This window comes from Triturus cristatus, chromosome 8 (assembly GCF_964204655.1).
Source record: "Triturus cristatus chromosome 8, aTriCri1.1, whole genome shotgun sequence".
NCBI classification, from domain to species: domain Eukaryota; kingdom Metazoa; phylum Chordata; class Amphibia; order Caudata; family Salamandridae; genus Triturus; species Triturus cristatus.
The window spans coordinates 1,420,683,858-1,420,695,872 of record NC_140591.1 but is presented as its reverse complement, the minus strand read 5'-3'; the positions used below and the strand labels follow the sequence as shown (position 1 = coordinate 1,420,695,872).

General features: G+C 42.7%; 1 protein-coding gene across 13 annotated transcripts in view; it reads right to left on the bottom strand.

The window, feature by feature from the left end:
- PICALM (phosphatidylinositol binding clathrin assembly protein) overlaps nt 1-12,015 on the bottom strand; it is a 592,332-nt gene that overhangs the window by 295,455 nt on the left and 284,862 nt on the right. For all 13 annotated transcript variants that reach the window (XM_085623164.1, XM_085623165.1, XM_085623155.1 and 10 more), the window contains exons 5-6: nt 10,342-10,435; nt 1,103-1,214 (exon numbers count right to left, since the gene is read on the bottom strand). In XM_085623164.1, the coding sequence (XP_085479290.1) occupies nt 1,103-1,214; nt 10,342-10,435 (206 nt within the window). The remainder of the gene's footprint in view (nt 1-1,102; nt 1,215-10,341; nt 10,436-12,015) is intronic.

Genomic DNA, 12,015 nt, shown 5'->3' with positions numbered 1-12,015 from the left:
TGGAACTGGACGACGAGGACTGGATTTCCGCGGTGGCCTCTCCGAAGGAGGTGGCCATCCCGGCTCGCCTTCGCTTCGTCCAGCTTAAGATCCTCCACCGGGTTTACGTGACGGGGCCAAGGCTTCTACGTATGGGCTTTGTTGGTGATGGATTGTGTAAGCGTGGCTGTGGTGCTTTGGCAACTTTCATGCATATTCTGTGGGAATGCCCACAGGTGGAGCGATTCTGGCGTGGTGTGCATGAGGTCCTGCGTGTGGTGACGCGTGTTGCGCTGTTGCCTGAAGCGAGGAGATGCTTGCTGAATGTGTGGGAACCAAATGACTATTCGGTCCCGCAGACGCGGTGGGTGACTCTGGGATACATGATAGCTAAGCGCGACATTGCTCAATTGTGGGGATCCCGGTGGCCCCCAGCGGTGTTGGCCTGGAAAGAACATATGGATTGGTGTATGTTTCGTGAAAAGGTAGTGTATGTGGCGAGGGGTAAGCCTGGGGCGTGGGTGAAAATCTGGGGCCCCTGGAACGCCTATCGCGGGGGTATTTGTGAGCCGCCACTGCTACCGGCCGCCTCACCAGCTCCGTCCCCCTAGCTGACCCCCTCCCCCAGCCGCGGGCATGTGGTTCCCCTGTCCCTGATCTATTCCCACTCCCCTCTTCAGAGTTTGGCTGCTGGTTGGGATCCCCCACTTAAGGAGCACGTGCCGTCACTTTGGATGGCGGGTTGCCTTGCGGGTGTGGTTTTTTGTGTTGTTCTGTTTTGAAAAAAGGAAACCGTATTGTGGGCTTGGAGTTATGGGACCTGCGCTATTGCTATCTCCTGATTTACCGATCTGCACCGCCAAGAGACTCTTACTGTAGGTATGTCATATGCTTCTGCCACCCTAGCGGCCGGCCGGATGGTTGTAGGCCCCTACTTGTAACTTTTTTTTAACATGTAATAAACGGTTTAAAAAAAAAAAAAAAAAAAAAATGTGGGAGAAAATGTTTGGGTAAATATCGACACCACCAATAATCGAAATAAAACAAGTGAAGGAAGAGGTCAATTTTTCATTCAGGGAATACATGGTATTTAAGAATCAAATTGGTAAAACGTTACACTTACCTAACAAGTTTATTATTCCTTCATTATATGCTGCGAACAGTCTAATAGCATCTTTAAAAAGGAGCATAAAGGCAGCATTAATTACACCGTTTGTAAGTTCATTGGCATTAACCTGGAAAATAGAAATGGGTACCATTATCATACAGTGGCGTCTTTTTGCAATTTAAAATAGTTTTATTCTCTCAAACTAAATATTAAAAAACTCTAGACTGATGAATATTTGTGCAGAATCGCTAAACTATTTCCAGGTGCAATTCATGTTTCGACCTGAAAATAGGATTCACAAACGTGTAATCCCCACATGTGCGCTGCAGTTAAGGTGACCACCAAAAAGTACAAACCTTTTGCCTGTTGCACACATTCAGGCATGAACTATTCATATTAACTTGAGCACCTAATTTACACTCAACCTGTCATTAATAGTGCAGAAAGTGTGAACAAGTGCACCAACTAAGTCATTTTTGTCATGGGGAATAATCAGTAGGAAAACAATTTTACATGAAAACAGTACTATTAAGCAAATTGAAAATACTTACCCTACAAACACACACAAATATATATATACACACACACACACACACACACACACACATATATATATATATATATGTGTACATACACACGGCATATCGAGCATAAACTATACACAAAGACACACATACCGAATGAGGGAATAAGTGATGAAACGGGCTATACACCAGTAAGTGGTCTGATAAAACATTTCAGAACAAATAAGGGATACAGACAGGATTCCTCCATTAAAGAAAGAGCATGGGAGGGCACAACTAATCTTATAATATGTATGCTAACTCACTAAACATAAACGTATCCCAGTAACTGGTTATTTAGAGCAAGTGCAGCAAAGGATATTCACTTATTTATTACTACTCTGTGCACAGGACAATTATTTCCACGTCATTAGTAAAATGCTTTAGGCTGGCCAGGGCCTGCACCAGGACCACATGTGGACCCTAGACCCGTTCTGCAGGAGACAAAACATGCTCTTAGAAGTAGTGGCTGGCATGAAATGAGGGTAGAGTGGTGGGGGGGGAGTTGGGGGGGAGAGTTGGGGAGGAGCGACGGGGGTACACAAAATAAATTAAAAAAACAAACACTTACCTCGTCCGCATCCCTCCTCCGGTTCTCTGGAACCAGGAAGCACCCAGGATTCCCATAGCTAATCACAACGCTGCCCTGCAGCGTTGCAATTGGCTCCCCTAGGTCAGATGGGGACCTGGACATGTTGCAAACAAGGCTGTGTAATGCAGCCTGGTAGGGAACCTTCAAAGTGTGCATGACCGTTTGGCCGGGCCAGGACGGCTGGCCAAGCAGTCATGCCCACTTAGAGTGTGCAAACCACTCCTCCCTCTGTGCCTCCAGACCCGCCCCGCCCTAAACTAGCCACGAGCCTGCAAAACATAAAATGATAACTATGTTATTATAATTTTCTTTTTCTTGCTCAAAGAGCAGTGGGAAGATGCTCCTCCGCCTTAGCGGAGGAGCTTCCATTGGCTCTTTCATATGAATCACCTTTTCCCTAACAGCAAAAGGATGTCAGCAGCGATCTCATGGATTTCAAAGATAAAGTCATCTTTCACATCATGTGTTAGATCTATGGCAGTGCACTGGAAGGCAAATTACGGTTTCCAAAGATAACCATAACTGGACAGCTTCAGTGATTTTTAGGTTTTGCTTCATAACCACACCAACATCTTAACTGTGTCCTCCAGTGAATTTCGAGGCTTTTGTTTTTTATTTCACATGCACAAGGGCCCACACCCCTAAAGTTTCTAACCCTTGCGAAGCACAGAGTTGTTGTATGTTGTGCCTGGTCTACTATGGCTAACCACCCGTGCACCCAAAGAGACTCTGCAGCCAGCCACATGCCTGATGACTTTATCCTTTTTACTGAGTTTTATTGTAGCCCAATGTCAAAAATGTGCCTCTCTTCATCTACCCACACTTTTTCTGTCCTTCAATCTTGATTTAAATGATGTCTAGTATAACTATTCAATTATTATTTTGTCTGTGTGAAATCCCTGAAACTTGTTAGCTCAGATACCGTCTGCTAACTGTGCTTTTCTCACTTTTTTGTACAGTTTTCCATGCCTTTGACTACATTGTCTAAAACTCCAAGTATCGGTCTACTACCCTTTGAGGCCTAGAATGGGTCATCTCAGATTTCCATGGATATTTTTAGATTTTTTCCCATGGTGCAAAAGTTGTGCGTTTGGACCAATTCACACAATTGAAGATGGCAGCGGAAAAAAAATCAAGCTCGTCATCCAGCAATCACATTTCATTAAATAATTCAAATACAATTAACAGGAGTCGGACGCTTCCTGCTCGAGTGTTTAAATAGCTAACAAATTCAAAATCTATCTCAAAAACACATTGATTTAAAATGAGGCTGACAGACTATGCTCAAGACTACTCTTTTGTCATCATCGGAAAAAAAATGATCACACAAGCAAAAGTTAGAAATGCAAGAGTAAATGAAGGAATTAAACTCACAACTGTGTCAAGAAAAAGCCATGGTAAGTTCTAACAACAACAGAAACAAGTTAGCATGTAAATGTATAGTCTGTGTTCTTTATTGAAAGGATTGTTAACTCTTTATGGACCTTTTACCAGAACATTCACCCTTGAAAGGAAATAGGTTGGTAGAATAAGCCCGTGTCTAGACCCAAAACAATGGGATTGAAGTCTCAAAAGATATGGCATATAATACAACACAAGCAAAATAATTTAAAAATAAGATTATGTCAATTATATTTAATGTGTCTGTTTATAGCATAGACAAGGAGCCAACTATTACTCCCCAAGAGATAGGTTTGAGAACTGTGAACTCCATTACAACAGTTCTGAGCTCTATACTATTATCAGAGTTTGCAAACAGTTGAGACAATGCACTGCAGTACTTTGAGGATATTACTCTTTGCAAACGAAACCTCACATCACAGCATCTTTTGTGTAGGTAATCAATGTGCTAATTGGTTTCAACCTAATTTAATTGCCTGTGTGCTTCTCAATTTTGTATTTCTTCCTTTTTTCATTCAACTAAGGCTACTGACTTTAGTACACGTAGAAGAGGAGGAGGAGGAGGCGAAATATCTGTTGTAGAAAGTTAAGGTGTCCAGCCTATTTGTTCAACCCTACCCAGCTCCTTGGGTCATGTCATTTTTCCTCTTCGCCCTCACCCGACATCACAGAACAGGTGAATGTATTCGTATGGAGGAGAACAGTCCCAGAATCTGAGGAACATGCTTTCGTCACCGCTCTTTAAAATGAACTCATTGTGGAACCAAGAATCCTCAACCACCTACCTTTCAATCTCTAATCCCCCAGCGCTGAGCAAAATCCTTCAAAGAGAAATAAGATAATCCCAGGAATAAACTTAACTACGTCCACTACATAATGATTAACCAAGCTTCCGATCAATGAAAGGAGGAACTGTATTGTTCTCAGACTAGCCCATAATTATTGACACTCATTTGAGGAGCTGGAAAAGCAGATGTATACTTCAAGAACTGGAGTCAAAAGAATCAAACTTTTCTTCCAGAACCCCAGGCAACAAATAAGAATCGGATTAGTTAGAGCATTCAAGAGCAAGGTGAGGTGAACAACACAAATGCTCCCACTCACTGCTACTGTCCACTCTACATGCAGTCACTAGCACAGATTATGGATCAACAACACGTATGTGTGCACTGATAACAGTCAGATAAGTATATACATGGGCAAGAAATCAGGGCAGAACGCAAATATCATACAATGTTTGGACCATGTTTCATTCGATTTTGACCAAGTTTTATCCTACCTTAAGGAAATGTCCTCTAATTGAACCAAATAAATACTGGTGCCCAAAAGTGCAGTTTAGTCCAGTTTCCTGGAAACACCCCAATTTGCAAACAAATAGCGAAGGCATTGGTTGTAGCTTTTGAACCAACCCTCTTGCTCATAGCACAAACCAATATAGTGCCCAAAGGCACACTGTCCAACTTTTAGTGCTATGTAAAATCCTGTATCGCTTCAAAGCGCAGCACAGAGTTGGGTAGGCAAGGGCATTGCTAACAGCATGCTTGGACTATTCAGCCACAATAATCTCTTAAAAATTAAACCGTACATTGAGTGTAAAAATCAAGTGGCCAGGCTAAGCTTGAAACTATATTCACATGAAACCATCTCAAAATCCATTTGTTGATACCCAGTCAAAATGAAAGCCTCTGCACCATGCATAAGACTTACTGCAGCAAAGGTTCAGGATACTGCGAGAGGCTGGCCCCACACTATTTGCTGCACAAGCACAAATAATGCAGTTTAAGTGACACGTCAATGAAACACCGGCAGAATCTAATGACGAGTGCTTCGGAAGGCTAAATGAGTCTGACAGATATCCATCTCTAGACCATCAAGAGGCCAGACAGCATCCCAATAACAAATTAAAGATGAGAAAAGAGAAACCAACCATGCACCCAAAGTGTACCCGGAAGCTAAGGATGTAGTAAGCAGCAAATGGCAGAACAAATGCAGTGACTCTTCAACTGCTTTGCCTGCAAAAATCGACCCTTGTCCCCTCTCCTATTTACATGCTCCCTACCTGAGGCATTTAAAGATTAAAAGCCCTATCCAAGACTAACTAAACAATTCCTCTTCGTGCCACAGAAATGACATTTGGTTCACTTATTGCTGGAATAAGTATTTCAGCAGGACTTGGAGCCCCTTCTTCCTCAGGAGAGTTACGGACACAAGGCGAGAAGACTGACCTCTCTTTGTACCTTTTCTCCTTCTGCATGGAAGTAGCTCTTCCAACCCTGTCTGGATCTGTGATGATCACAGGAATGTTGTTTGTATTTTTCCTCCTTCAGAAGACCTCCATTGAGGGCAAAAAACGTATTCCATGCACTTCTAGTTCATACTATTTTAGGAGTTTGAGAATCCCACTCTTATTTTCAGCTTAATCTCTATATGTATATTCGATACTGTTGTATACTGTTGTATATAATAGTGAACTCAGTAAAAAGCCTCTATATGGGATAACCAAAGACCTTTTATTTCTTCTTTGTATGAGACACATTTGCTCCCTAGTTGTAGAAGTCTTAACGCAGGGCTTGAAGTGAGGCTTTCTGTAGATGATAAGGAGGCCATTTGGCGCATGTTTCTAGGGCCAGTGATGTTCTGCTAGAAGAAGCTTTTCCGCCTGACATGTTTCCCTTAAGCCTCTGTTCAAACCTTAATGGGAAAATTCAGTTAATTGACTCTTCTTGTTCTTCTTTATGTACCATAAACATGTGGGGGAACAAGGCAGAAATGCACTGTTTTCCTCTTGCGCCGCACTGTTGTGCCTGTGTCCCATGCCTCTGTCAGGCTATGCTACGCACTCCAAACCCTCTTCCTGAAGGGGTTAAGAGGGCGGGAGATCTACTTGCTGATCAGTCCTCTCCGCTCCCTCTCCTTAGGTTATCGCAAAGATTGTAGACTCCGGTTTTGCAGAGATCCTCACAAGGTCTTGCTGATGCCCTCCTAGATATCATCTCCACCTGCACGTTTGAATCACACCTGTCCTTCACCCCGCAGCATGAAACAAATCCAGGGACTGAGCATTGCATCCTGCATCATACATCCTGGTCATGCTGCTAACAGCTACAGGAGGCCGCTTCCCCTCTATTACTGTGGCTCAGGACATACACATCTGCTAATCACCTCAGAATCTTCTATAATGCTCCTGATTCTACTCTTTAAATTGGTTTTTAACAAACTACTTGCACCCTCTATTATGCTTTAATACAAAAAAATCGTCAATATTGGAGTATGTATCTACACAGCTTTTACACTGTTGGAGTGATATATTAATGTCCCACAGTTCCTGGAGGAATCTCTTGATTTGATAATGAGCGTCCAGAAAAGACAAATGTTTGGTGACTTTAATCAAGGGGCCAGCAGATCAGAATCAAAACCAGAATCTGACTTCCTTGAAAATGGGCATGGGTTTAGTTTTGCTCAGGTAGTGGTTAGCCCAAACCGTAAAGTTGCTCACATGTTCGATCTAGTCTTCATCCACATTAAAAACTAATGTCATGTCAATACTCCAATAACACGGTGAGGCCCTCTTTTATCTCCCTGGGCCTAACAAACCTGTAGTTTCAACCCACCCCATAATTACTAAACCTCATAACCACAGCCAGCACTTGAAAATAGTAAGCACTGGGGTGTTTGAAACAGCCTACAACTCAAATGAGAAACTTCCTGAGTGATTCTGTTCTCAAAACCTGGCAGGAGAAGTTCTGTCAACATTTCATCCACTGTGGACAGACATGCCCCTCTTCAAACCAGAGGGCCAAAGCCAAAATTCAAATCTGTTAACAACAATTTTAACAATGAGCTACATGGGCTCAAATGCACCTGCCATAATCTTCAAAGCCAATGGAGGAACTAGGTCAAGTATAAACGGTTGAAGGAGGTACGGGAGGAGTTAGCATATTAAGAATACCAAAAAGGTCAATCAAGCAAAACCAATCAGTGAGACTGCAAATCAAATTATGGAATTTAGCACATGATGATAAATGTAAAGCCTTAACCATCCCATTCGACACTCCACAGCACTGTTAAGATCTCTTGCTGTTCTTTGAATCTAAAACTACCAAATCTGTGATTTCATATGGACAGAGATTCACCCACTTGCTTATCCTACTGAGCCCCTGTATCCTACTCTCTCTCCTTTAAATCCACCTACACACTAACAAAGAATAAATATAAAGGGACTAAAGCATCCAACAAACCAGCATAAACCAGCACAGAGTAATGCAAGAAAGCAAGTCCCTCATTCTCTAGATGCAGATTGCAAAACTGTGATCAATGAAAGGTTCCACATAGAATTGTAGCAGACCCCTGAAATATGGCACCATCTCCGTCTTATTAAAAAACCATTCATTAATCCGAAAGCTTTAGTCAACTGCTGATATAACTACTACCTACCTGACCCCACCACACCCTACAGCAAGATCATGGAATTGGAAGTAACAAGGCAGTTACAAGTGTGCTTTCAACTTTACTTTATCTTTCATGACTGTCATTCTGAGTTTAGGCCAACAAGGGGCACCAACACTCTCCTGGATAATACCAGGGCATGCCTGCTGGTTTTTTTGGTGGATAGCAAGAATCCAGTCCTCATGCTCCTTGACCACCCTGCGTTACAACAAACAAATGATGGACGGAATGCTGACAATGCAGACATTCTCCCCCAGTCAAGAGATCTGGGTTAAATCCATCGTTCTTTTGCCCACTACACCACCCCAGTTTAGACATGGCCATATGCAAATCAGTCTTGACCCTGTGCCTCATGGGAACAGTCCAGCCCGAACTGCCAAGCCATGTCTTCCCTGGACCAGAATCAAGCATCCTAGGACCGGTTTCTGGCTATCAGCCGTCATCAGCCAGGATAGCTTGACTCCAGTGGCGTAGTGAGCACGGGTCCCACGTCTGGAAATACCCATCCCACTTAGGGCGAAAAGCGTTACAACAAACAAATGATGGACGGAATGCTGACAATGCAGACATTCTACCACCACCCTGCAGCCTATAAAACCAGGGGCCACGACCAATGCCTTGAGAGATTGGGCATGGGGCGGAGTGACTCACTCGTAGTTGGAATGGATCCAGTCCTTGCTCTCCAAAGGCAACCAACAGGTCTGAATTTCATGAATGGAATCCTCACCTTGGAAGGTGTGATTTAGAGCACCCTATGGTCATCCTCTTGCACGCATGGTCTTAACACCACAATGGTCCCACTAGCACATTTCCTAGTTCAGTACCGGGCAAACCTTTATATGTAGCATTATGAAACAAAATCAGTTTTCAGCTACGAAACAGGAAAGCAAACCAGGCCACTATCTCTGTCTGGCTAGACCACATATATTTGCTGGTTATAGATGCACTTTGTGCCTGAAAAGGTTCAAGTGAGACATCCTGATCATTTTAGTGAACCAGACTATCTAGGAGCACCACCTTCAAATAACAATAGGTGAGTAAACTGGAAGCTATGTTTAATTCTCAACTTTTAAAGGCACATAACCTGGTGGCTGTACCTACTCTGGAGACTCCTTCCACACCACTGAGTACCTAGTAGAGCTGACAAGAGACCAGGTTATGCCAAAAAGAGGTTATAGATAGCCTGGAAATAATGACAAGCTTTGAATAAACAAATGTCCAGAGTAAACAATATTGCTCTCAGGGCAATTCTGGCAACCCACTGATGAAGTATCCATGAACAGTGAGGCATTCTGCCTGTCACTGGACACTAAGGAATGCCTTGTAACGAGACCAAGTGTCCAGAAGCCATAACGAGGTAGGACCTGGTACGATTAGAATTTTCACCAATAAGTTGCCTGTTCTTTCAGGTGCCATTCTTGGCAAGACCAGCAGAAAAACTGCTTAATGTCTGTTATTCACTTGAATCATTCTGCGCACTCACTGGGCATCCACCCTGCGCACACTTCAAGGACAAGTGCTCTCCATGTCATTTTGTTAGTTATTTCTGAAGAAAAAGGCCTAAACTCTTGACTACCAAGAAATGTCACTGCTTATGATCATGTTTAAGTTCTGAAATGCATTTGTTTTTCATTTCCCGAAGACGAGTGAGAGGAAGTCAACACTAAGAACTTAGGTTACTCCTGAATCTAACATTTCCTGCATGATATAATTCTCAGCATGCCTAAGGATTAGCAAGTATAACGTAAGTGAAAGGTCTGCAAATGTGCACTTTTACTCCTGTATGACAAAATCATTTAATATTGTTTGATATGGAGTTAGGAAGAGAAGTGTAAAGAGTGTTACACCGCAGTAAGGAGGTTAAAATATTGACCGGCCAAAATATAGACTGCCATGTGGAGTAGAGAGTATTAAATCTATTCGGACAGATACTTTGCCAAAATAGACAGAGTTGAGACTTGGATGTAATATTATGAGCGATCAATATTTCGACCAAGATACAGTGATAAACAGCCACGAAAGACAAATGTCTTTTGAGACAGCAAGATCTCATAAGAGAGACTTATTGGCAGCTCACCATCGAAATTCTTTGTGAATTGTGAAAAAGTGCACCATTGTAAGTTACTTACTAATTGGTTCAATTTGATAGATGGTTATCCGAAACTCATTAAGAAAATGAAAAGAAACGATACAAGAAAACGCAAGATCATGCAAAAAAAAGCATACTTCATGCTTGAGGCCGTCATACTTACATTAAAATCAAGGAGTGCATCCATCTGATTTTGGATGATCGGTACCGTTTTTAAAAGTTTTTCTGTGCTCATGGTCCTCATCACCCCATCAGCCCTATAAAAACATGTATACATATATCTCATCATAACATAAATTATCCATTTCAGAACACACATTCATTTTTGCATGAGGCAGTCTTCATAGTGAGCATCAGCAATGACAATACTGACATACTAAACTATGCAAACTTTCACAGTGAAAATGTAGGAGCAGTCTTCAATATTGTGGACAGTGCAAAATGATGCCAATAGTGTTTGCATGCCCTTTTCATATTCCAAAATGAACCCAACAGCAAACAGTACAAACATAATGATAAAAGGTAATTATATATTAGATTGCAGTTTTCCATAATAAAATATTGCTATCCAACAAAGGCAAAGAAAGCTGCAAAGCTAGGGGTTATTGTCCAGTGGGATAAAATCAATATCGTGCATCCTGTACTGTGGTGAAGTGAGAAGCACCGTCCAGAGTATCCTCTCCAAGGAGCCTTCCGCAGATATGACATTTGGTGGGGAGAGCCTCCAACTTACAGGGGGAACTGAAGGTGAGAAGACTGACCCTTGGACCCAGTTTGGAGGTAAATGGACATTATGGATGCCTCGGAGAGGAGCTGACAAAAAGATGCAAAGTATAGGACTGCTTAAATGGGGCAGAGGTAGGCTGTGCACTGGAATGTGGTTATTTTGAACATCATTATAGCAAAGTGAACCCCAAAGGAACATTCTAATTATGGTGTCTTTGAATACAGTTTTCTCTAAAGAGTTTCTAAGAGATCACTCACCTCGTTATTGAATGTGGAAAGGAATACAACAATTGCACAATCTATGACATAACAAGCATATTATTACAGCACAGGCTCCCATTGCAAAAAGGGGTGGTTGCGGAAAACCTTGCACTGTACACAGGCGCCCCATAGTGCTTGCCACACTGTGCATGGTTTCAAAGGGGGTCCTTGGGGTACTCCCACGGCCTCCAACCGGAGGCCTCAAGGGGAAGGCGGGCCTGGTATGGGCTCCCAAATTCAACTTCCGACAGCCATTCAGTGTGGGACAGACCACATCGAAAAGGCTGTCCGAATCCGACATTGTAATATGTCGGTCGGAAACATGGTCTGTAGAGCTGTACGATTCGACTCCGACAGACTCAGAGTCTTCGAATGCCGGTCGGAACCGATTCAGAATGGCCAAACGGTTACCTTTCCATATTAATCGGTCGGTCGGAAATGTTTCCAAGTCGGTAGGAGACATAGGTCCCGACATGGGTTATAAAATTACGTTTATGACCAAATCTACATGTTTTATACCTGACAGGAATTCACAAAACTTTAATCACAAGAAAGTGAAAAGCAGGGAAAGAACAAGAGGGCTGTGTAGTCTCTATATTGAATTCCAATAAAGTAACAATCAGTAAAAATAAGCATTGGCAAAGTCAATAGGTCCCACTTTGTAAGGGCTACTGGGTTTGTCAATGTCTTTTAGCCATGCTGTACAGTAGCGTGGCTGCTATTCAGCATGGCTAGGAGTTAATGGTGTGGCAGAGTAGAGCGGCACAGAGGAGAGTGGTATGGAGTGGAGTGTCGTAGGGTAGAGTGTTGTAGGGTGGAGTGGCGTGGGGTAGAGCAGAGGGGGGTAAGG